At 39.4% G+C, this 26,802-nt stretch overlaps 1 protein-coding gene across 4 annotated transcripts in view; it reads right to left on the bottom strand.

Moving 5' to 3' along the window:
* Nucleotides 1–4,084: 4,084 nt before the first annotated feature.
* Nucleotides 4,085–26,802, bottom strand: part of LRRK1 (leucine rich repeat kinase 1) — a 159,067-nt gene continuing 136,349 nt past the window's right edge. For 2 of the 4 annotated variants that reach the window (XM_027851444.1, XM_027851447.1), the window contains exons 27-34: nucleotides 25,563–25,840; nucleotides 23,170–23,364; nucleotides 22,004–22,155; nucleotides 18,226–18,343; nucleotides 17,436–17,552; nucleotides 14,739–15,586; nucleotides 14,156–14,257; nucleotides 4,085–5,518 (exon numbers count right to left, since the gene is read on the bottom strand). In XM_027851444.1, the coding sequence (XP_027707245.1) occupies nucleotides 5,341–5,518; nucleotides 14,156–14,257; nucleotides 14,739–15,586; nucleotides 17,436–17,552; nucleotides 18,226–18,343; nucleotides 22,004–22,155; nucleotides 23,170–23,364; nucleotides 25,563–25,840 (1,988 nt within the window). In that variant the 3' untranslated portion in view covers nucleotides 4,085–5,340. The remainder of the gene's footprint in view (nucleotides 5,519–14,155; nucleotides 14,258–14,738; nucleotides 15,587–17,435; nucleotides 17,553–18,225; nucleotides 18,344–22,003; nucleotides 22,156–23,169; nucleotides 23,365–25,562; nucleotides 25,841–26,802) is intronic. The other 2 variants (XM_027851446.1, XM_027851448.1) reach the window with 1 other exon arrangement.

Here is a 26,802-nt window from a genome sequence, read left to right as displayed (position 1 = left end):
TGGTTAGAGCAAGGTCAGAGTAAATATCAAATTAGCAGAAAGGATAAATCTGACATGAAGACATGATGTGTGATTACGGCAGCCCTATCTTGATTTGTTCAAACAAGCTGTGACCTCTGAAAAATAAGAAATAAACAGAAGTAAAATGTGATTATCGCCATTTCTTAAAGGTTTAACCAAAACAAAGCACTTATTACAATGAGGAGACTGAAATATACTTAAAATGATCTCAGCCAGCAAACACTGAAGGTCTTTGCTAGAAGGACGAGAAACCAGCAAGTCGTCAACGGTAACATCAATTTAGAGCACGAGCTCATTTGTTAAACATATCATGGAGGAGACTGAGGGAGTGCAAGTGTTACCAGCAACAAAACAATGAAAAACGGTTGAAATTAAAATGAGTTGGTATGAGAGAGAGTTTAGTGTGAGATCTACCTAAGTCAGATTCTCCAGAGAGTATCTGTAGATGAAAGCAAGAGAACAACAAATGGACATGAAATAGAACATATACCAGTGTTGTTTTTTTAAAATAGCAATGTTTCCATAAAAGACAATAATGGAATTACCACAACTGGTCTCTGCCATGCCAGAACCTAATATATTATGTGATGACATAGCACAAGGGCACCCAAGCAAATGAAAGCTGAATCATCTCTTGTCGTATTTCTTATAGTAAGGAATCCTTTTGTGTATGGGTTGGACAAGATGGCCCTTGAGATATCCTTTTATTGTGCAGTCATTTCAGTCATGTCTGACTCTTCATGACCCCTTTTGGGGTTTTCTTGGCAAAGATACTGGAGTGGTTTGCCAATTCCTTCTCTAGTTCATTTTACAGATAAGGAAACTGAGGCAAACAGGGTTAAGAGACTTGCCCAGGGTCACACAGTTAGCAAGTGTCTGAGGCCACATTTGAACTCAGGTAGAGGAGTCTTCCCAATTCCAGGCCCAGCACTCTATCCCCTGTGACACCTCGCTGCCCTATTGAGGTCTCCTCTAACTCTCAAATTCTATGATTCTGTGAAGTCAGGAAGAGTAGTCAAATGCACATATAATTCCATGCTAAAGCTGCTACAACTTTTGAGACATAGAAACTATTTTTCAAGATATCTCAAATGGTAAAGTTGCAAAAGAAAGAAAAATATCTAATTGGTTTTTTTATCAAAGGAATGAACATAACACCACAATGTATCAGATAGGGGCAGAATACAAGAGGACTTTGACCTCTGGTGAAATGCTGGGCCTTTGGGTGAGTAAGTGAAGACTTTGGGTATGTATGTGGATACATATGCATACATGTGCTTCTTTCTTCAAGTACTGAAAGGTTGTCATGTGGAAGAGTTCTTTTGTTCTCCTTAGTCCCCAGACAGCAGATTTAAAATGGAGTAATGTAAGAAAATACTTCCTAACAATTAGAGCTACTCAAAAAATGGAATAGACTGCTTTGGGAGATGGTGAGTTTCTCTTTACTGAAAGCCTTTAATTGAAGTCTAGATGATCACTTTCTGGGGATGTTGTGAAGGAGTTTTGCTCAGTTACGCACAGGTTGGATTAGATGGCCTCTAAAGTTCTTTCCATCTCTGAGATTCTATAACCTACTTTTCTGCGATCATGCTGGTTCTTAGTGATCATTGTTTTCCTTTCTAAAATGCTCACAAACCCTCCCTTTAATAATATGCCCTATAGTTTTATATATGAATAGAATTCACACTAACAGGTTTAATGTTTAGAGTCTTTTCTTCTCATTTTTGGATTTGGGAAATTTATTCCTTTCCATGATTGTGGCACCTCCCCTAATATCCACAATCTTTCGAAAATCAGTGATGGCTATTCAGTAATCACAGTTACCAGTTCTCAGGGATGTAGTCATCTGATCTGAACTCACTGATTACAGTGAGGTTATATTTTACCATTTTCACATTTATCTTGGCTCTTAGTTTCTTACTTATCATTTCATTCTACCATTTCCTGCCTGGAAAATAATTTTCCTTGTTAAAGAAAACAAATGTAAGTTGGGGGGAGGGGATTCCATTCCCTCACATCAATTAATGTAAACACAGATGGTTCAGGCACCTGAACTGAAGCAGTAACATAATTAATGAAACAATCAATGGGCTCAAAATGTGATTTCCTACAACCCCACCACAATTTGTAAATAGGTCCTTCAGCAATTTGAGAGAGCTTTGGCCACTGGATAAAGATAAATGATACTACACAGAAAACATCTTGTGATTGGTTGAATCAGTTATGCATGGTCACATGTATAGCAACAGAAAGTGAGTTCAAGAGTCCATTGGTCCAGTGACAAAAGAGTTTCAGTTTGGAGTTTGTCAGACTGAGAGTTGGGGGGGTCATAAGTGGTAGGGGAAAAAGGCACCTAAGAGGGAATGAATGGCTCAGGGTCCTATAGGGGTGGGGGGTGGGGAAGAAAGGTGAGGAGGTGGCCTTTCAGAAACTTTTTTGCCTTCCTGGTTTCCTCCCCACATTATTGGTCACATTACTGGAAAGTCTGGACCAACAGGAAACAATGCATCCAAGTGGAAGGAGGGAAACAAATTTAAAGATAGGTGAAGGGGGAGGCAGCTTCAAAGAATGTGATTCTTTACAGCACAGAAGAGGCATGTTTATGGACTCAAGAAAGGACTTCCAATTCCAGACACTCTTCATTACGGCCTCTGTTACATGTGTTTCTCATGTGTTTGCCTCATTGCCACTGTACTCGAAGTTTGGGCTCATTCTTTCCACAGATGCTGTATTTGTGGGAGAGTGTGCCCCAGATTTAGGAAGAAATGATTACCACCAACTGTTCTTAGGTTCTTAATCAGAAGCATACCAGTTGTGGTTTATAAAAGATAGTGTTTCAAGTACTGTCCCATAGGTTTATCCCGTACAATTGTGAGTGTAGTAGCACTTCTGGGGACCCAACCTTTGAGTTTGGGCATAAATTGGGGGAGGGGGTGGTACATAAGCAAAATGAGTTGAATAGTTCTGCCTTCAGTCATCTGATATCATTCCATCTGTCCCAAGCTTAGGTCTTATTCCCTTCTTTAATATTTTTCTTGTTCCCAAAATAGCAACAACAATAAAAGCACAACACAACAAAAACACAACCTTTTTTGTTGTCCTTGGCATGCATCAAAAGTCTCCGTTCATCCTGAGCTTTAAAGCTCCTGATACTTTTCTTACGATAGTGCTGCTTTTTATCTTAATCCTTTGCCCATGCTTGCTCCCGGATCATTCACGTCTTTAGGTAGATCTCCTTTCCTTCATCATTGGATTTCTGTTTGCTTGTTTTTGCCCTAGAACACTATAAAATGTTTCCTAGCGAAATCCATAGCAGTGTAAAAGAGGAACAATGTGAACTAAAAACAACAACAACAAACCATATTGCCCAGATTGTGACATACACCTGGACCTGAATTTCACTGAGTTCACTCATCAAAATATTTGTCTTAGACAGTTGCTGCAGATGGAAAATAACTTAAGCCTTGAAATGACTAGTGGAAGAGGATTGATCTGGATCATATCTGGGAAACTGCACAGTGTTTTCGATTATCCCAAACTTCTAGATGCCACAAGATACCATTTCTTGATCACCAGTATGGGCCAATGATGCAATATGGCCGTAGATCATGGAATCACAATCTTGGAAAAATAAGGTCTAAGAATCCCAAAGGGCATTAGAACTATGGAAGCCTCAAGGTTCCTGCCTTCCTTTCCATTTTGACAATGGCATTCTGGAGGTAATGTTCCTGACTTTTCTATTTAAAAATCTGACTTGGAAGAGTAAGTTTGGGGATAGGAATTTCTGTTCAGGAAAGAGGGAAGAGGGAGGCAATATGGTACACCAATGAGGGAAATATTTTGGAATAAGCAGAAGCCTAATTGTCCTACTCGGAGCACACCACCTACACAGAGCTAGCTTTGAAGATCAGGGAGTGAATATGGAAGAAGTATATTTCAGTGACATAAACAAGCAAGGACTCTGTGTAGCATGAGATATAATTATCCCAAGCTGTCAACAAAAGATTATAAGCCATTACCTCATTTTAAGTAGTCTGTTTATTTTCAAATAAATGAAATTGCCCAGTGTCCAATCTTATTTTATTTTATTTTTTTAAGTCAACAGTTGAACCAAAGTGTGACTCTCCCATTTCACTTTCTGGTTCTGTGTCAAGCAGCCTTGAATGATGAAACTGAGTTAATATGTATTATGTACATGTATATAATATATATTTCCCTCATTAAAAAGTTATATAATATGCACATGAATTCTCTGTGAACTAATTTACTTTTTACACTCTACTGTACATGCATACAGCAAATCTTAATGTATATGTAGTATTGTGCAACCAGGAAAATGTGAATTCATAACCAAAGGGCTAAGAGAGATATTAATTTTTAAAAATAACAAACAGGATTATGTACATACAGAGCTTTTATATTCCATCTGTGTTCAAGTTTGCCTTTTAAAAATATAAACATGTAAGACTATTTTGAAATGCCACTGATCATTACTTCTTCCTTTTGTCAACTGGAAAAGCATCAGGAACCTTGCAAACACTGAAATCATTTGCCCTCTGGATGACACTTCCTCTTTGCTTCTTAGCCACATGATTTAAAGATGTTCATTCGTACCCTAAAACTGGGCACTGTTGGTCACCAAGAGTACATCTGGGGGTTTATCACAGTGATACTTTCTGCATTACAGAAGATATTCAATCTCAGATGAATCAGTGAGTTTTGGCCAACCCTAGGAACCTGCCTTTGAGGATGGCTGAAATCTTATACTAGGTTGTAAGCCTTAGAGACATGGAAGGAAGGAAATAGGGATCACTCCCATCATGCTCAGGCTAGCCCTCTTAGCTGAGAAGGCATAGTGTAATTACAACCATGACTTAGGGCATGGGAAGAAATATAAAATGGGGGCAGGAAAAGGGTACTGCTCCATCATCATCCTAAAAGTCCAAGAACTCTTGTTCAGAATCTGGATATCCTCTTCTTTGTGTGGATACAGAAGGGAAAGGAAAAAGAAATCCAAGGGACTGGTGAGAGTATGAACAGGTTCTCACCAGGCTTTCTTGCTGGACAATGAGCAATGGAGGGCAGAAAAAAGAAGGTACCCAAATGACTTTGTATTCAAGAAAAATATCCCCCCCCCCCCAATACACTGCACAGCAGGTAACTTCTCAGTAGTTCTTAGCAGCAAAATATGAAGAAAGAAAGGAAAGTCCCTCTTCCGGGTATATGGAGCTCTCCAGGTTACAACACTGAAGGGTGTCAGTTGAATACTCCTTGGTCTGTTCATCCCTCAGAGACCATTAGACTTAAATTCCATAAGAATTACCTTCTTTTTCGCATACCAGCTTCAAGCCTTCCCAGTTCTTCATAGGACTGGTAGAAAATGTCAAACTCCGTGGCCCCCCAGCCTCTCCAGACAGCCAGGCACCATTCCATGTTTTCCTGTTCAAAGCAGCACACGACCGTGTCCTTCGCTACAACAGCGGCTTCAACCAGCTTCCTGGGGAATCAAAGCACAGGCCTTGAGAATGGAGCTAGAGCTCGTCTGAGAAAACATACAACATCAGGGAGGAGGCTGCAGACAGAAGCTTCATTTTACAGTATTTTGTAGAGATGTTTGGAGAGAAATACTGAAAAGGTGAACAGTTCCAGCATTATAACCTTGCATAACCAATATGTTTGAAATAGATATAAATATACAAACACACATATATATCATTGTGTGTGTATATATATGTCTCATTGCACATATACACATATAATTATGTATATATATACACACACACACACACACACACACACATATAATTCAAACTAGCTCCGAGAGCAAAATTAGCCCCTTAAATGTATATATGTATACATATTACATATAATATTTTCCATATAGTATATAATAAATAATATATAACATTTTCTATACATACATATGAGCAGTTAGGTGGCACAGTGGTTAGAGTGCTGGGCCTCAAGTCAGGAAGATGAGTCTTCCTGAGATCAAAGCTGGTCTCAGACATTTATTAGCGGTGTGACCCTGGGCAAATCACTTAAGTCTGTTTGCTTCAGTTTCCTCATCTGCAAAATGAGCTGGAGAAGAAAATGGCAAACCACTCCAGTGTCTTTGCCAAGAAAACCCCTAACGAGGTCATGAAGAGTCAGATACAACTAAAATGACTGAACAACAAAATATATACATATATATGTAAATATATACATATGTATGTGTATGTGTGTATACCTAAATGCTTTGTAATAACATAGAGCAAGGGTCAAGAGAGACAATTTTACTTTGTGGTTTTTATTCTTAATGGACTAAATCTTGGTAATTTCAGGGATGTGAGTTAGAATGGGCATTTTCTTTAAGCCAGTCAAGATCTCTAAAACAAGGGGATAACATCAAATTTTTGATTCTCTGTTTAAGAATTAGCAAATGTTAAATCCCAGGCTGACTTCCCCCTGCCAGGCAAAACACTTTTAGTTCTCTTATCTTTGTTCTCAGGGATGGAAGTATATATGTGTGCACACGATATTCTTCATAGATAAAACATATGTATATATGTAAGATATATATTTTCTATATAATTTAAATTATGTAGAAAATATATAATACATATACATACATAGTGTATATACACACACGTCTGAGTGCATAAATATATATGTAGAGGCATACCTTCTTTTCTTACACTTTGCTTTATTGTACTTCACAGATAATACTTTTAAAAAAACAAAAAACAAATTGAAGGATTGAAGGTTTGTGGCAACCCTACATTGAGCAAGTTTATCAGCACCATTTTTGCAGCAGTATATGCTCTGTGTCACATTTTGGTAATTCTCACAATATTTCAAGCTTTTTCATTATTATTATATCTGTTATGGTGACCTGTGATCAGTGATTTTTTTGATGGTACTATTGCAATTGTTTTGGGGTGCCACGAACTGTGCCCATATAAGAAGCGAACTTAATTGACTAATATTGTGTATGTTCTGACTGTTCCACCTACCGGATCCCCCCCGCCCCATCTTTCTTGCTCTCCTTGGACCTCCCTATTCTCTGAGACACAACAATATTGACGTTAGGCCAGTTAATAACCCTACACTGGTCTCTAAGTGTTCAAGTGAAAGGAAGAGTTAATCAATGTGGCAAACTTCATTGTTGTCTTAAGGAATTGCTAAAGTCACCCCAACCTTCAGCAACCACCACCCTGATCAGTGAGCATCCATCAACATTGCAGCAAAACCCTTCACCAGCAAAAAGATTATGACTTGATGAAGGTTCAGATGATGGTTAGCATTTTTTTTTTAGCAGTAAGTGTTTTTAATTAAGGTACATACATTTTTTTAGATGTAATACTATTGCATACTTAATAGACTACAGTATAGTATAAACATAACTTTCATATGTACTAGGAAACTAAAAAATCATGTGTCTTTCTTTATTGTGATACTTGCTTTATTGTGGTGGTCTGGAATCAAATCCACAATATCTCTGAGGTATGCCTCTATGTAGTAAAATATACATATTGGACCGGATCCATGACTGCCTCTGTATATGGAGCCTCAGGTGAGAAACTCCACCAACATAGATTGGCACATTCTCTGCACTTTCAGTCTCACAGAGTTGCCCAGGGCACCAGAATCATGGAGTCAATTTGTGTCTGAAACAGAACTTAAACCCACATTTTCATAGCTCAGAGACCAGCTTTGCTTCCCTTACATGCTCCATTGCTTCTTCTTGCAAGATAATATGAAGACTTGCCTAAGCCACATGCAATTGTGCAGATAAATCTACTACAAAATATTCTGATGTAGTTTGGAGGTAAATGTAAATGACTTTGGGACACTGCCTGGTTTCGGATTAATGTGTCAACAGTTTCCTCCATGACTGCCAGAAAAGGAGCATAGTGCAATAAAAAGAGTACTGAAATGGGGAGGCAAGAGACATGGGGTTAAGTCTTACTGTTACTTACTAGCTGTCTGACCTTGACCCTCAGTTTTGTACGTAAAACAATGAAGAGGTTAAGCAAGATGATCTCTAAAGACTTTTCCAGTTCTAAATAATGATGATCCTCCTTCTGAGAATGGAGTCAAGGGGGCTAAAGCTCATGTTGACCTGAGACTGGTGACGAAATAAAAAATTACAGATATCATTTGTTAGCAGGGAAAAGAGGAGGATCAAAGAAGGGAGAGGAGGAATGCTGCTTGGGATGAATGGGACAATAACAATTGATGTCAGAGAGAAGATAGACCTGCTCAGTTTATTTTGCTTCTGCTGCTTCTGCTGAGGAGAATTATTTTTGTACTGGAAAGAATAAATAAGCAAGGAGATAGTAACAGAGCTAGCTATATTTGGTGAGTCCAAGTCACCCGGGATGGGTGAATTACATCCTAGGATTCACAAAATACTGGGAGATGTGGTTGCCGAGTCACTGTCAGTAATCTTTGAAAGACTGTGTAAAATGAGAGAGGCTTTGGAGAAGGCCAAATATCCCAAAGAATTGAAGAGAACCTACAAACGATAGGCGGGCGAGTTTATCTTTGATTACTGACAAAATTCTAGAACACATTATCAAAAGGATCGCTTAATAACACTTAGAAAAGGAAGCAGAGATCACAGAGAAAGCACAAGAACAGGTCATGCCAGTCTAATCTTCTTTGCTATTTTAACAGAGTAACTAGACTGCTAGATGAGAAGAATGTTGTAGATATAGTTTACCTAGGTTTTAGTGAAGCATTTGACAGTCTTTTGTGCTATTCTTGTGGGAAAGATGAGAAGATGTGAACTAATACTCAGAATTAGCATTTATATGATGCTTTAAGGTTTGTAAAGCACTTTACCTATTTTAATTCACAACAATCACTGAGTCAAATCTAATAAGATGACTTTTTTTAAGGATTAGACCTGTGATGTAATTGGTCTAGGGACCTATCAGGTAGGTAGGAAATTCCCTTTACCAATTCAGATCAGTACCTGCCCTGCAACTTTTAGCCTTGAAGAGTTTTCTGGTACACATAAGATGAGAAGGGCAACCTGTTGATCGGGGAACCAAACAACTATTTCTGATAAGGGTCTGATATCCAAGATATAAAGAGAACTAATATAAGTATGTAAGACCAAAATCATTCCCCAATAAACAGTAAAAGGATTTGAACAAACAGTTCTCAAAAGAAAAATTTCAGACTATTAGCAAACATATGAAAAATTTTCCAAATCATAAATATTATAAAATGCAAATCAAGACAACCCTGAGGTTTTACTTCATACCTAGCAAATTGGCAAAGATAGAAAAAAGACAAAAATCCTTAATGTTGAATCAGCTGCATTAAGACAGGTACGCTAATAAATTGCTTGTGAAATTGTATATTGGTCCAAACACTTTGGAAAGCAATTTGGAATTACGTTTTTAAAAAATGATTAAAATGCACATTTATACTCTTTGACCCATGGCACATTGAGAGGTGTAAACCCCAAGGAAATTAAAGACAGAATCATACATCAAAATGTTTATAGCAGCACTTTTTGTGGTAGCAAAGATTGGGAAAAAAGTTGATTGGGGAATCCCTAAGTAAACTGTGATACACAAATGTACTAGAAGATTGCTGTGCTATAATAAGAGGAATATTAAGAATTTAGAGAAGCCTAGGGAGAGTTATATGAAGTGATGCATCATGAAATAAGCAGTTCCAGAAAAATACCACCAAACATAATGACTCTGACAAAGTAAATGAAAAGAAGAAAAAAGAAAAAGTGAATACTATGTAATTAAAACGACCAGGCTGACCCTGTAGAAGAGATGAGAAAATATATTACCCTTCCTTTCTTTGCAAGGGTGATGGTTATGGATGTGGAACACTGCATGCACTGACAGATTTGGTTGTGGTATTGATTCATCTTGCTGATTTTTTTTAACTTTATTTTTAAAGAAAATTAAATAAAAATTTTAATATAAAAATTTTATTTTTTTCCCAATTTCTCTTTTGATTCTTTGTTATAAGGGACGGCTTACTACATATAGGAGGATGGAAGGTTATATTTGGAAATGAAGGTTAAGTAAACAGAAAAGACATAAATAAAAAAATTAACTATACTGCATTGAAATTGTATTCTTATGCCCTGTATAACTGTCATCCCTGGCTTCTACTAACACTTCTCCTATTGATGAGAAATAGCAATATCACAACGAAACAATGTTAAACTGTTTAGAGTACATGATAGTGTTTTGCTTAAGAAGTCCATTTGCTACATCAACCTTTATATACTGTCTACAATTGATTCACAATATTTTCAATAATAAAGACAGCTTTTTTGTTAAAAACAAACCAAAAAAAACTTCATGGTTTCTCATAGCCGTTGCTGCCCTTTTTTTGTTAGAGATCAATAAGTATTTATTAAGCACCTACTATGTGCTAGGTGAGGCAGCTAGATGGCTCAGTGGATAGAGCACTGAGCCTGGAGTCTGGAAGATCTGAGTTCAAATTTGGCCTCAGACACTTACTGTGTGACTGTAGGCAAGTCACTTAATCCCTGTTTACCTTAATCCATTGGAGAAGGAAATTGCACACCACTCTAGTATCTTTGCCAAGAAGACCCCACGGACAGTATGGTCTAAGGGTCATGAAGAGTTGGACATGATTGAACTGAACAAATGTAGCAGGCATTGTGTTAGAAGCTGGAGATAAAAACATAATTAATAAAACTATTCCTGCTGTCAAGGAGATTACCTGGGAGACCAAGATATGTGTGCATGCGTGTGTGCGTGTGTGTGCGTGTGTGTGTGTGTGTGTGTATAACACAAATAAAAAAATAAAAACAAATAGATACAAAGCAATACAACAGTTTGAGAGGGAAGGCACTAGCAGCTGAGGGAACTAGGAAAAGCTTCAAGTAGAAAATGATGCTTGAATTTTTTCTTTTCTTTCTTTTTTTTTTCGGAGGTAATTGGGGCTAAATGACTTGATCAGGGTCACACAGATAGTAAGTATCTGAGGCCAGATTTGAACTCAGGTCCTCCTGACTCCAAGACTTAAATTGTTTCTTGAAGGAAGAGATGAATTCTATCAGGCAGAGGTGAAATGAGAGTGCATTCCAGTCATGAGAGACAGTCAGTCCAAAGGCATGCAGACAGGAGATGGAGTACCATGTGTGAAGAGCACACAGAAGGCCAATTTGGCTGGATGACAGAGGGCTGGAGGAGGCTGCTAGAATAATCTAGGCAAGAGATGATGAGGGCCTGAATTAAGGTGGTAACTATGTGAGATGACAGAGGTTGGACTTGGGGGATGTTATAGCGGGAGAAAGAGCAAGCTTTGACAACTGATTGACTATGTGAAGTGAGAGAGACCGAGGAGTCCAGGGTAACATTAAGGTTATGAACCTGAGATACTGGAGAGCAGTGATGCCTTCAACAGAGACATTTAGAAGAGGGATGGGTTTGCAGGGAATGACTATGAATTCTGTTTTGAACATGCTGGGTTTGAGATGTCTCTAGGATATTTAGTTTAAAAATGTCCAATAATTGGCAAAGGGTAATGTGGAATTGAAGCGTTGAATTGAGATGATAATTAAACCAACAGGAGCTGAGGAAGTCACCAACAGAGAGTGTAGAGAGAGAAGAGTAGGGGACCTCTGACAGAATCCTGCTAATACCCACAGTTAAGGGGGATGGTCTGAATGACAAACCAGGAAAGGAGAGAGCTGAGCAGTTGGACAAGTAGAAAGAGGACCAGAAGAGAGCAGTGTCACCCAAGTCCACTGAGGAGAGAGTGGTCAAATACAACAAATAGATGGAGAAAGATGAAAACAAAAAAGACCATCAGATTTGGCAACTAAGAGGTCATTTGAATTGAGGAAAGGAAGCAGAGACAGTAACAAGTGAGTGTATTAGCTTTTTCTAGGAGTTTGGTTGAGAGATGTAAAACTAGGAAAATGAAGTATTGGTAGGCATAAGTGAAAGTACCTAAGGATGGTGCAAACTTGGACATGTTTGAAGGCACTGCGAAGGAAGCAGTAGATAGAGAGGTTACAGGTAGAGAGATAGAGGAGGAGTGAATGAGGGTGCAATCTGCTGGGATATGATCAAGGGAATGCATATAGGGGGTTGACCTTAGCAAGGAGGGGGGCCATCTCATTGGTCAGATGCTAAGAGAAATGAAAAGAGAGTGGGGAATGATGTCAAGGGATTTTGAAAGGAAGAGGAGAGAAGAGGTAGCACATGTCAAATGATTCAGTTTTCTCAAAGTAAGAAGTGAAATCCTCAGCTGAGAGAGAGTAGGAAGGGGGACATATGGAAGGTTTAAGGAAATGAAAGAAAGTTTGGAAAAAGTTTTTTTTGGGAGGTTGACAGGGAATATATTAGGGAAGAATAAAAGAATTGCCTTGTGACAGAGTGGGCCCAGTTATAAAGATCAAAATTACAATTCTTGGTTTGAATACAGATTCTTGAACTCCATGCCTTCCTGCATAATTTGGCTCATAGTTAGGGAATGACTAACCTAGGTAATTATTTTTATTAGAGATCTATTGGTGTGTCCTTCGTTAGAACTGATCTAAAAGGGCTAATTTCAAGGCAACCCACCCCCTATTCCTAATTTGAGAGAATAAAATTGGAAACATGATGGACTCAGGAGCACATCTCTTATTTCTCAAATATAATCATTTACAAAACAAGGGTCATTAACTAAAGAGTGACTCATCCTGGAAAGCTCCATGCTGCTGAGTGCCAGAGGTTGATTCACTGCAGACATTTCCTTTGTCATCATTCTGCTCTGAGAGAAATAAGTGAAATGGGACTTTTCCCCCCTCTTTGTGCTTCAGGAGAAACCAAAACCATTGGTCTCTCCAGAAGAAGCTGAATTAATGTAATGTGGAAGTGACCCAAAACACATACAAAGTAGAATTTGGGGACTTTTCATACAAATGATTCATTACTCGAGACTCAGTAGCTGGAGTGAAGAGATGTAAACATTCCAGGGTGTTTGAGTACTCGGGAGTCGCAGCCCAGACCATAATTAGTCATGCTCTGCCTCAGCCTATACATTTCCCCAGCCTTGTATATAATGTCCCGGACAAACTGTTCTTGCTCCTGCTTTATTCTCACAGCGGAGTCATGCATTGCTGGTGGAAACAGCTGGCAGCAGAAGTGGAAGTCACAGGAGGATGCCAGAAAAAGGCAGCGCCCCTTCCTGCAGTCACTGGGTATCTCTGTAGGCAGCACTGGGTCTTAGGATCATAGATTTAGAACTGGAAGGGACCTGAGCTGAGGGACCGTTGAGCAGAACCAGCCCTCCTTTTTACAGATGAGGATTCTGAAGTAATAGGGAGTTATGAGGTTTTTTGGGGAGGGGGAGGGAAGAGGGAGGCAGAAATGAGAACTGCATGGGTAATCGCTTCAGCTCCCAACCTAACACTAGCCCTGGAGACTTGGTCCCAGTGGGTTTTCACTATGACCTTCCCTGGGCACACAGGAAATGAGCTACACTAACAACTGAGTCACACATTAGATGGTTACTGAAGCTTCTTAGCACCATCCTATGCTATGGTGCGATAGCTGGGAGGGCTCCTTTCTAGGGATATCAGTAGATGATTAAAAAAACAAAAACATCACATACCGCAGCCTGGTGGATGATACTTAAGGGAGAAAGGAAACAAGTTTTTATCAATGTGCCAGCAAAACATTTTACAATTATCTCCTTGGATCCTCACAACAACCCTGGGAGGGAGAAGTTATTGTGATCTCCATTTTACAGTTGAGGAAACTGAGGTAGACACGGGTAAAGGGTCACACAGCTAGTAAGTGTCTAAGGCTAGATGTGAACTTGGCTCTTCTTGACTCCAGGCCCAATGTTCTATTCTTTGCCCTGCCCAGCTGCTTCATGATGCTTATTTACAGAAGAGAAGAAGGAAAAAAGTGTTTTCTGAATCTTGGGATTTGGAGCTAGAAGGGAACATTGAATCCAGCCCTCTTATCATTTGCTCAGTGTCATACAGGTAATAAGCAGGAGAGCCAGACTTGAATCCAGGCCTTCTGATTACAAACCTAGTGTAGAGAAACCTCCATAAACCAAAATGCCAAAATGTTAAGTGTGTTGGGTTTCTTTTGTGTATTTTAACATTCAAGAGGAGTTTCTAATTCAGCCTTACCCATATGGGACTAGTTCTCTAGCCTTTAATACGGCTATTACTCTACCCCGCTGGGTACCAGATTCTTTCTCCAGTCCAATGATGATAACATCTCCTCCTTGCCTAAGAAACAGAAAGTGGGAAGAATTTTACTCACATTAGTAATCTCCAGGGTAAATTGATACAGTCAGCGGAAAAGCATTTGCAACACATATATAGTTTCAGCTAATGTATTAAATTACTGAGATGGCATGACAGAGAAATGGTAGAACAGAACTTCCCCAAAAGGAAATTTAATCACAATGAAATCACCTCTTTTACTGCATTGTATCTGAAAGGGGCACTAGGCTTAGTGCTGTTATTATTAGATTTGCCAGAGAGAAGAAAAAGGACTTAGAAGCAAAAACGTACTTGTTAACAGAGCTATTTTCTTCATCTTTCACTGAGAATAGTTTTAAAAACTTGCCCTTCACTGTGGCCCCAAATGGGATAAAACTAAAAATAAAGAATTTAGAGAGCACAATCTCCCTTGCATAGGTCAATAGGAGAGTCCTTTTTTTTTTTTTTTTTGTACAACATGCAAACCTATGTAATGGAACACTACCTGGGGATCCAAACAAGGTCTTTTACTGAGAGGATTTTGACTGCTTGTAGGTGTGTGGATGCTTCACTGCTTATGAGAGGCCCATCCTTTTCAGATCCGTCAGAGCAAAGACTGGGCTCATGAAATTTGTCAGAGTCTTCATAGTCGGTGTGAAAAGGCATGCCAGAAGAACTCATGGGTGAGCTTGGCAGACTCGAGAAAGACCTAGTGATTCTGTTGGGAGGGGAAGATGAATAGGAGGATATGGAGCAATAATCTGTAAGAGAATCCTGGTGGTTTAATATCTGAGTCCCAAGTTCTTCGCTATAGATTATGCTCATATCAGCTATGCAGTTGCCCCGGGGATGCTTCTGGCTGGCCAGCTCAGCAGTGGAGAGCTCCAGTGGCTGCTCAACTGGAAACGTGTCTCTGAGTGGGCTGCAGTCCCCACAAAAGTACCGTGCGCCTAACTGATAGGTTGCAGAAAAGTACATCACTAAAGAGTTGTCTTTGTCATCCAGGCACCAGATCACTTCTTCACCGTGGCACTCGGAGTTGCCCACTATTGATGTTATCACGGAAGGAGGAGAATAGGGATCTAATCGTCTATTTATTTCCAATGTGGCACAGTCTATAATTAGGATGCCAGGCCCGTTGCTGTACCAGACCTCGGACCCACTGTTAGCTATCTCCATGGCCCTTACAGGGTAAGGATTCTGTCGGGGATCATCATCAGCGATACTGAATTTGGATCTGTTTGCAGTATGTGAACATAGATAGGAGCAGTTATTATCCGGAACACCCTGGATCACAGGGAACACTGCCACAAGTCCATCAGACATACCAGCCAACACAAGGTAGGAATTCTGCTGAAAGGAGAAACAGATCAATCTCAGTGTTCTCTTTGAAATTCTCATCCAGTCTAGTTTCACAACTTTCAATAAAAAGGCTGCAGCATTATCTACAAACAGATTTTAAGGGCATCTATACTCTCCTCCCACCCTCACAGGTCAAGCAAAGGTCATTTTCAGGGCCACAGACCTCCAAACTGGTTTCCTCTGTACATCCTCTTAATGAAGTATTATGCTAATCAAAAGGATCTTCCTCCCTGAAAAACTAAATACTAGAGATGATTTCAATGTGTTAGATCAGGCAGTCAATGTTGCCTCTCTTGCCTATCATTGTTTTTACACTATTTTCCCAAAAGGCTGGACCCTTCAAGGTGTAAGCAGGGCATGAATTGACTTCTTAATTAAAATGAATGCCTTTTGGGTAGGCTAAGAATTTTGTCATGGAGTTGACTTTAAGGGTGGCTTTGTGATATTCAGATAAACTCTTGTTCCCAACTCTCAGCAATATCTCAATCAAGGGCTTAGTACACTCCCATACATTTTGTAGGGGTTTATATTTCTTAGCTACTAGGTCCTAGAGATTTATTTAGCTACTAAAGCAGTATAAGCTCTATGTCACCAGGCATAGGCCAAACAGAATATGCCAATGCCTAGTGCTTATCCCTCAACCCCAGAACCTAGCTCACAAACTGTCAGTCACTTTGAGTTTGGCACAGACCCTCTAAGCCCCAAACCATGGTGCTGAATGCAGTTTCCCTTAGAAAACAAAAACAAACAAACAAAAAAAAAACTTTAGGTGGTAACCAGCTCAGGTTGGAAAACCCAGGACAAAACAAAAGCAGAAACCCATGTCCTTGTGCCAGTGAGGATGAAAGCACAGAAAGCCACCTCTCAACTGGGTGTTAGAAGCTCTAAGGAGGTTTGACTCAAACTGTCAAAGTTAAAACAGTGACCTGACCTGCAGCTCAACAGCAAAGTCAATAAGCTCTTAGTAACTTTCTCAGAATTCATTTTCAGTATTTGAAAGAAAACAGCCAAGGAAAACATGAAAATAAAACTGCATTTGAAGGCCCCAGGCCGTCAGCACTCCAGCTGTGGCAGCAACTCTTGCCTTCCAATGGGAACGTGTACTGGGCAGTCTACTTTGAGACATTCTGCTCTCAGCACAGGACAACGTCTCCCAAGGAGAGCCATTCATCAGGTCCAGGTAAGCCAACAACACAGACCATGCTTTATTACCTTGCCTCCATTCTGGAGGCTGCTCACTTGGCACAGAAGGAGGACTTTTGACTGGTAGAAGACTTTAAATAACTCTTTGTTTCATGTTTTCTAGGTCTGATGAAAACTGTGTCCTGAATTGCTCAAACATCTATCTCCTTTCTTTCTCTTGGGGGTAAAGTTGGTACTGAAATTTAAAGCTAATGTTAGTCAAGATTCCCCCCACCACCACCCTTGCCCCCATCAAATGGAAATGATTTGCTGCTATCAAGACAAGTGAATCAACTGCTGCTATCATCAATTATGGAAAATGACATTTTCTCAGTTAAATAAAGCAAATCAACCCTACTTTTACTTGGATAACATGCCTCACTTTTAATAAAACTTGTATATTCAGTGAAAAAACTTTTTAGAAAACTACCTAGTACTTGGCTGGCACATAGGCTCTTAATAAATATTTATTGATCGATACTCAGCACAATTAGCTTTTGGACCCCAAAAAACCCAGAACAGTTCATCAAACACAATGATGTAAGTTTGCTCTACAAAAAGCAGGCTTTCTACGTTGTCTCCAGTTTTGTCATCAGTCCCTGTTTAGGTACAATAGTTGATGACTTTTTCTGAACTTTCTTCATTTGTTCTTCCTTACCTTTTTCATAACAGGTACTGCCAGGAAACAAGTGACAACAGCTGGAGTGTCTAATGCCCTTTGGGGGGCATTTAATGGGCACATACCCTTTAAGCTGTATATGTAGATCTTCTGGTCCTGTGGACAAATATGAAAGTTGTGAAATTTGTATCAATAAATTTAAATTGGGGGGGGGCAAATCGGTTCAGATGGTTTTAGATGAAGAGTAATGCAGGGAATTTGACACATCTAATTTTTCACTCTCTTATCATCAAGTTTACTGTTTTCTTAGCAATTTCTTCAGTTTTCTTTAGTACACAATGGATTCATGATAGCAGGCGCTGTAACACGTCATATAAAATTCAGTTCCTCTACTGTACTACCTTGATTTCATTTCTTGTCTTGTATCCTTCTTTTTTCATCCCCACCTTCTACTTCACTGATAATTACAGACAAATCATTGCCTCCAGATACACATTAGGGTGGTGAGGTGCAGATGGAATATCACCAAGCCAGCTACTGTACCAGATCCTCATGATTTTAATTTCCAGCTTAAACAAGTAAGCCATGAGCTTGGGAACAGGTATCTCTAACCTCAAGCTGGGGAACAGGCTCTGGAACCATTGTACCAGTGAGAAGGCAAATGTAGCGTTTGATTGACCTTTCTACAAATCCACTGTATGACTGCTCTTACCCCTCTCAGGACTGATTGACTATGCTAATGTCTTTAGTTTTATGATGTACAGAAACAACAGGGCCATGAAGTGGCCAGGCAGCCAGGGCATTCATGGTGGTTGGCAACAGTAATTACCTCAGTGGCGGTCCATAGCGCACTTTGAATTTTTAATTGACAGCTCAGCTTCATTCCTAGGCAGCTCATTCTTTGTACCTCTATAAGTCCTTTCTCAGTGTTCACCACAGTATAGTTCCTAAAATCGGCAAATAAAATTCTCATCACTGTACAGTAGGGAGAAGTCTATCCTGCCTTTTGCCTCAAAAAGAGGAAAAGACAGTCCCCTGCCCTCAAGGAGCTTACAATCTAATGTATCTCAAACTTCCCATTCTCATTTAAGAAACTGAATCAGGTCTGTTTACATTTAATAACGTTATCTCCTATTCCCCTAAGCCAGGAGTTCTTAACTAATTTTTGTGTCATGGACCCCTTTGGCAGTCTGATGATGCCTCTGGATCCCCTTCTCAGAATAATGTCTCTAAAGGCATAAAATAAAATACAAAGGATTATGATGGACAACAAATATATTGAAATACAGTTATAAGAATTTTTTTTAAAGTTCACAGACCTCAGGTTCAGAATCCTTGACCTAAGCTATATCCAGTTCTCTGCTACAGATGGAAGCAGGGCATCTCCAGTCATCCTGATCTATATCTTGCCACTGGACCCAGATGGCTCTGGAGGAGAAAGTGAGGCTGTTGACTTTACACAGCCCTGCCTCACTTAAATCCAATTCACTTGCATGTCATGGCATCACCTCCCTGATGTCATGGTTTTCTTCAAGAGTGAAGGACAAACAACAACAGTGGATGGAAGGAAATGAATGTCTACTATGTGACAGGCACTGTGCTAAATGCATTACAATTATTATCTCATTTCAGTCTTACAACAATCCTGAAAGGTAGGTGTTAGCATTATCCAGTTGAGGAAACTGAGGCCGACAAAGGTTAAATAGCTTGCCTAGAGTCACACAGCTAGTAAGTGTGTGAGAATGGATTTGAACTTGATATCTTCCTGAACTGACTGACACCAGGTCTAAGTGCTCTATCCACTGTGCCATCTAGTTGGAGATGTGGAAAGCCAAAATAATCAGAGTATCATTGTAGACTATAGTAAAGATGGCACTTTTTTTTAATGGGTGTATGGATTTTTTTTGGTCAGGGAAGAGGGCTGGAATGACTAATTTTCCAATTAACTTTAAGGTATTCCCAATGCCCATCTAGTCAGAGACACTCAATTTCACCAAAGGTCTGACAAAAAAAGCCATTAAAGGAGGAAACAGAATCAATTAAATTTGGTTTAAGCCTGCTGCCCTATTTTTTTTTAGAATATATTTGGGCTCTGGCTAATCTGTATCCCAATTATGCCAGTTAAAAGAGTTTTCATGCAATGAAAATGCTCTCTCAGGCTTTTTCCCCCCTAAAGATTATCACATGAATTATATGGGACAGAAGGCATACATCAATGGGGAATAAACTCACTCACAGGAACATGCATGTACCTTCTTGAATAAAAAATCAGAATCTAGATTTTTGAGGCTGAGCAGGGAATTAAAGGGAAGCCCCTTGGGGATTTAGTAGTACCAGGAGAGTAGTTTTCATCTCAGAAGAAAACTCAAATTCCACAGTCAAATATTTACATTTTCATAAAGCTAATTGGATACTCATCGAAGTCTTAGGGAGCAAAGCTCATTATGCCTTATTGCTACCAATTTTTATTAACTGAAGCAGTTTTCTGTAATGATGGAATCTGTCTTCACTCAAGATCCTCTAAGCATAATTCAGTAGCAGGTAAAAGGATTGAAAAAAATTCTGTCAGGTAATGCTCTCTGATTTAGTTTCTTTCCCCCACTCCAACTCTTCTTCTCGCTGGTTTTTCTTATTTTTTAATATTCCTAATAGACCCTCCTACATGCCTCTCAGCATTCACCACATTGAAGTTTCTAAAAACTACTGATCTGTTTCCCTCTACAATGATTTCCCTGGAGTCAAAGGACCTGAGTTCTAATCCTGCCTCTACTCTTGCTAGCTGTGTGGCTTTGGACAAGCTACTTAATGTCCTTGGTCCTTGATCTCTTCAGCTTTAAAATGAGTGGGCTGGGTTACATGGTCTTTAAAAGTTCTAGATTCTTGTTCTAGATCCTTGATTCTCAGTTTGATGCTTCTTTCCAGAACCACGCCAATGCTTAGTCTGTGCTATGTGCCTAGATTTATCTCCAGGATCATAGCCCCTGACAGCATAGTATGTGAGGCAGTAGAGTATAGGGGAAAAAGAATACAGAGTTGATAATCAGATATATATTAAAATCCTGGTTTTATGAATTAGGGGGCAAGTGACTTCCCTCTCTAGTCCCAAGTTTCCTCCTCTTTAGAAGGGCATTGGGCTAGATAATCTTGAAAGTCCCTTCCATCTATTAAAGCAGCTTCCTAGCAACCTCTCCAATTTCCAGAATTTCCACCTCGGCTTTAGCAGCAAGAATAGGAGAACCTGCATGTCTCCTCTATTTCTGCAGCTGCTTCTGATACTTCTTCTTTACAGCCAGCCTTGCTTCGTTTTCCCACTAAACCCCAAATCAACTGTTCTCCCTGTCTGATCCTATTCCGTTACCGGTGACCTGGAAGGCCTCCTCGGTACTAAAGTACAGGTCTGTGATCTCAACCGCCTGGATGCTCCCTCCAATGATGAAGAATGAAACCCATTCCTGCCTGCTGATGACTCTGCGATTCCTGCCCAAACTCCCCTTCTTTATAGGGCATGAATCTGCCCTAGGGGAGCCGCTCAGTCTAGAGTTGCCTTCCTCTAGATCTCGTGGACAGTGCACAGATGCGTCACTTATCCCTCACTCTTGCTATGTCACTGGCTGATCCTTATTTAAGGCATAGATTCCTCTAATGACATCCTTTTCAGGACTCCTCTTGTGCTACCTCTGATTTGTAATGCTTTACGGTTTCCTCGTACCCACCCTGTTTTTCTCAGTTGCTCTCTGTGTGACCCACAACTTCAATTCTTTAGAGGCTCTGTTATTCATGATTCACAGTCATATAATATTCCTGATAAGAAGATGGGCCTTTGTTTCAGGGAGAAGGATCTTGTCATTAAAAGAATTGTTCAATTTCCCAAAGGTGATCCAGCCCAATATCCTTTTGATCACTTCCATTTGTTATGCTGTCCCAGATGTATGTACTGATGCATGAGATCAATTGAATTGTCTATCTAGTTGCATAGCATGATCGAGAACAGACTCAAATTTTTGAGCTTGAATGGGGAAAAAATTTGCACCTTTATTTTCACTAACCTTTAATTGTTAGCATTTCTCTCAATTATGAATGTAGCACCAAACATGACTCCGAGAAGGGGTCTATATGCTTCACCAGACTACCAAAGGGGCACATGACACCAAAAAGGGGAAGAACCTTGAGTCAAGACAACACGCATTTTCAGTCACATAGTCTTACCAGTGTGGAAAGAAAGGTTGAACTCTACCTTCTCCACACTGTCTGCTTAGATACCTGGAATTTTTTTATGTTTCTGTGTCTGGGTACAAAGCCTTTTTTGGTCCCTGTTCAAGATCTGACAATAGAGTCATAGAGTGTTAGATTTGGAAGGGACCTTAAAGATCATCTAATCAATCCACAAACATTTATTAAACACTTACAACACACCAGGTAGGGTGCTTGGTGATAGGGAGACAAAGGCAGAAAATGAAAGAATCTTGTTCCATGCTCTCATTATGGAATTAAGGGAAGTGTTCTAGAAGATCATTATAGGCTTTGTAAAGGTTCAAACTGTGTCTTTTCAGGGGTCTGTGAGCACTGAACACCTCTAGATGATTAAAAAAGCAGCAAATGAAGGTTACCTGGATTCCTCTTTTCCATCCCAGAACACGACAGTATATTCTTGTCCCGGGGATGAGAAGAAAGAAGTCTGCTTCCCACAGGGCAGCATGTACATGAAAGTTGCAAAGGTAGGCTCCTTCATCTGGCTAACTACGGAAACGGCCAAAGGTCGCTGAGAGAAAAGACATCCACCCAACCGTGTGAAGAAGGGTTTATGGCTCATTAACAACAAAGATCAATGCCAGTTAGCAAAATATTACATGTGAAATTAGCTTTCATAAACCCAGGGAAGATGCTTTGCTGTCAGATTTACTTGTTCAATATCATTGCTTTGGCCACATTTTAGAAAATGCAGGCAAGAGGATGAAGCAACTTTGAACATGGAAGGTAAACTTTGGGGGTTTTCCAGATTAGTGCAGAACCAACTTAAAATATTTTAGTCATGGTCAATTTAGCATTAAACTGCTCATGCTGGCCTAAATTCCAAATGTTCCAACCTTTATATCCAGGGCCATCCAATCTTCTTGAGGCTCTTTCTTAAGACTTCACTCAGCTTCCTACCACATCCCAATATTTCAATCTAATTTGATAATAGCTCAAATTTAACCCTGGAACCACTGCATCCTCTCAGGAAGGTTATTTTCAGAAATTACAATATGATGCACATTCCTCGTGAGAAAACATATGATTGTTTCTCTGAAAACAGGTCCTTGCCCCCCCCCCTTTTTTTTTCCAGCAAAATTAGAATCGACTTTATTCCTATGGGAGCAACTGCAATTTTTATGTGATTATAGAACTAAGATTTTTCATTCTTTATTTTTTTAGAAGGGGAACTTTTATTTTCTTTTACTGAAGATAAGAAAACAAGAGAAAAATTAGGAGAAATAAATGAAGGAAGGAATGAAAAAAAAAACACTTATTAAGCACTTACTTCTTATGTGTCATATACATACTAAATATCCCATTCTAAAACAGGAGAGAAAAGGCATGTCAAGTATGGTCACACTGACCAAAAAGTGGGTTCTCTACAGTTGGCTGGATGGGTATATATAGTCTTATATAACATATAGTAAAAAGCTTTAACTAACACTGGGAAGTGAGGATACAAGTATCACAAGGACTGCACCTTGCCCGCACCCTTCCCTCTTCCTCCAGTCCCCTTTGTCACACTCCTCCTCCCAGGTACCTTTTCAGGTTTGGTGTCCCAACATTCCATCATGAGTGCCTGCAGCCTATGGAACTGTACTTCTTCTGGCTGCCCCAGGACTGGACGGATGCCCTTAGATAGTTTCTTGGCAATCTGAAGTTGATGATGACCAAGGACAGGCCGCTGACCTGACAGCAGTTCATAGAGCACCATTCCATAGGAAAACATGTCCACCTGAGAAGAAAAGGCAAATCTCTTGAAATTTGTCCAAATGCATCTAGTAAGAGGCTACAGGGTACCTGGCATTGTAGCTGATGGATGGGGGATACAAAAGGAGCAGAAGACATGGTCCTTGCTTTAAAACAACTTAAAACTGAGCAGACAAACTTTTCTCACTTAAAAACTGTTTTCTGCTACAATTGGGTACAAGGAGCCACGTTAAATAAGAGGCATCACCAAGACCTTTTAATATTTGTGTATTATTTACTTTGCTACTGGAAAAATTTACTACAGGTGATTAAGGATTGCCATTTTTTAGCAAGAAAATGGATATGGGTTGTAATCTGCACTGATGGAGGGATCCCCACATCTGTGTGAGCCACTGGAGTACTGAAGGATAACATAGGTGAGAAAGAATAGAGAATTTTCTATAAGCGGGAGGGCATAATCTTACAGTGTTCTCCTTAAAAGTCATCTATTTTAAAATAAGATGAACTTGTACTGCTTAGTTTCAGTTGATACTTAGAATTTCATATTTTAACTTCCACTCCTAAAGTCTTCTCTGCTTTGACTTATCCTATATCTTGGACAATTTCACTGAAACATAGAGTTTCAGACCCGGAAAGGACTTTTGAGATCATGGATCTATTGCATACCACACAAGTATTCAGAAAAACTATTGTTCTTATTCATAATACGATTAACCAGTGACCCAGGTAGGGTCACAAAATAATAAGCTGCCACTGTGACTAAAACTGTACAAGACGCTATTTCTATGCTGAACAATAAATTGCTATGTAAGAAGATTGAGCAAAGCTACAAAGGCAATGTTTTTCCCTCTTCTATGTATCACAAGATAATTTCTAGTTGTCTTGTGTATCTGTAAAATGAAACTGGCATTCACGTATCCAAATCGATTTGGCCGTTTCCCTGTTGAGGGTGAAAGAAGCCAAGGAGAATAAATATTTAACTATAATAAAAAACTGAAGCTGGCCTGCATGTGAGCTGATGGCTAACTGCCTGAACCCAAGCTTTGTTTCCTTTGGATTTCTCTCTGCTCAATCTACTTGGCTTAGGAGAGTTACTTCACAGGTGGTTAACACATAAGAATTTCCTGAAGGAATATAGGCTATCATTTGCCAAATCAAAGTCTAATTGTTTGAGCCCTCTTATCTTCAAGGCTTAGAAGCTGCTAAGGCTAACCCAGGCTTTTCACTACCAGAAAGCTACAGGGTAGAGACTGGGGAAAAAAGAAAAACAAAACAAAACACCCAAACTTTCATTTTGGCACATCAAAGTATCACCTATTACTCCCTGATTATAATCTTCTGAGACAGAAAAGGAAAAAGAAAAGACATCAAGGGAAATCTTGATGCTTCTAAAGTCAACTCATTTTATTACTGACAATATATAATTAATAATAATATAATGAACAAATAACAATACAACAACCGATAACATTATCCATAAATAATTATATATACATATGTATATGGCAATAATTACTATAATTATCTATATAAAACTAGTAGTTATATATTAATGAATTGCCAATATCAAGAACAAAAATAAAAATTTCTATAGCATTTTAAGGTCTACAAAGTGTTTTACCCATAAAAACCCTGTGAAGTAAGTAAAACAAGGATTATTGTTATTCTCATTTTGTGGATGTGGAACCCAGGGCTTGGAGGGTTTATGATATTTACCCAGGATCCTATAGCTAATGTCAGAGTTGGGATCTGAACCCAGGTCTTCTGCCTCCAAAGTCTCATGCTCTTTTCACTACATGAGTTTGCCTAAATAAAGCAAGAACAGCTAGGTGGCTCAGTGGCTAGAGCACTGGCCCTGGAGTCAGGAGGAACTGAGTTCAAATCTAGCCTCAGAAACTTAACTAGCTGTGTGACCTTGGGCAAGTCACTTAACCCTGTTGGCCTCAGTTTCTTCATCTTTAAAATGAGTTGAAGAAGGAAATGGCAATCTACTCCAGTATCTTTGCCAAGAAAACCCCAAATGGGGTCCCAAAGAGTCAGACACAAATGAAATGACTCAATAACAACAAATAAAGCCTCAACTCCTCAGAAGTGTTCAGCTAACGTTGGACTAGCATTAAAGCCTCTCATAGGTGGGAATGTGGAAGTCCCGAAAAGAACTGACACAAGACTCTTTCCACTGGTTTACAAAATAAAGGTTTGTTTTGGAATGGTGTCAGTTACCTTTTCATCATATACAATTCGGGGCCTGATCTCCGGGGCCTGGTAGCCGGGGGTGCCCTCAACTCCAAGAGCTCCTTCATGAAATGACTGCCGAGAGATCCCGTAGTCAGAGAGTTTGATATTGATGTGTTCTTTGACATCAAGGGACCAAACTAAAATGTTGTCAGATTTTAGGTCGCAGAATATGATGTTCTTCTTATGAAGGTAGGCCAGGCCTGAGACGATCTGATAGGCTATTTTCTGTGTAAGCATGTGCCCCAGGGGCATAAAAGAAGAACCTTTTCAAAGAAAGGGAAAAACAAGCCAAATTCATTATAGCAAATACCTCTTTGCCCACCCCTCACCCAACTCCGGTAATTTATATATTACTGACATGATAATATGGACTCCTCAGTCTGGCATGATAACTTGGCCCCCAACCTCTGCTCCCTTTCCTGCATTCCACAGTCCAGCCTAACTGACCTTCTTACTGTTCTTCCCATGTGTTCTCCCTCTCTGCGCCATTTCCTTTGCAACTGCTAATGCCCTTCCCACCATAACTACCTTGTATTTATTTCATGGGCATTTTCTATACGCCTTTATGCAAACGTGTTGTCTGCCCTAGTAGAATGGAAACTCCTTGAGGACAGGGACTGTTTGATTTTGTCTCTGTCTCCCCAGAGTCTCATAAAGTAGGTATTTAATAAATTCTTGCTGAGTGACTGACATATCCTGACAAACCTCTTATTTCAGTGTCCTACCAAACCACAAGCCAGAAAAGACTCAGAATCATATCAATGAAATATTACTTATCATTGAATTTATTTTTGCTATTAGCTTTTCATTTATGATATGATATTTCTATAATATCAATGAGTCAAAATTTCTGCAGATTAGCCAACCTCAAAGACTGTATCTTGCCATATTATGAACATTCTGTTGGTATATTTATGGATTTTCATCAAAGACAACTTTAGAGGAAAAATCAATTTGCATGCTATTTCCTCCACTTCAAAATACAAAGAACACTTTCTCAGCTTGTTTAAAGTTTAGCATTCCCTGTTTTTGTGGATGAACTAGTGATTTTACATTTATAATTAACCGCCAATTTAAATAAAAACTAAGCAGACTTTTGAATGATTGAAATATCTCCTCAATAATGTTTACTTCCTATTACAGAATATATAGAGAGCTGGCCTCAAAGCCAGAAAGACCTGGATTCAAATCCTACCTCTGACACATACTGGCTATGGGACCTGGG

The sequence above is a fragment of the Vombatus ursinus genome, unplaced genomic scaffold (genome assembly GCF_900497805.2).
Source record: "Vombatus ursinus unplaced genomic scaffold, bare-nosed wombat genome assembly UNPS02009205.1, whole genome shotgun sequence".
Lineage (NCBI taxonomy): Eukaryota > Metazoa > Chordata > Mammalia > Diprotodontia > Vombatidae > Vombatus > Vombatus ursinus.
Note: the sequence above shows the minus strand (reverse complement) of the source record. Positions and strands in the feature narration are given on the sequence as shown.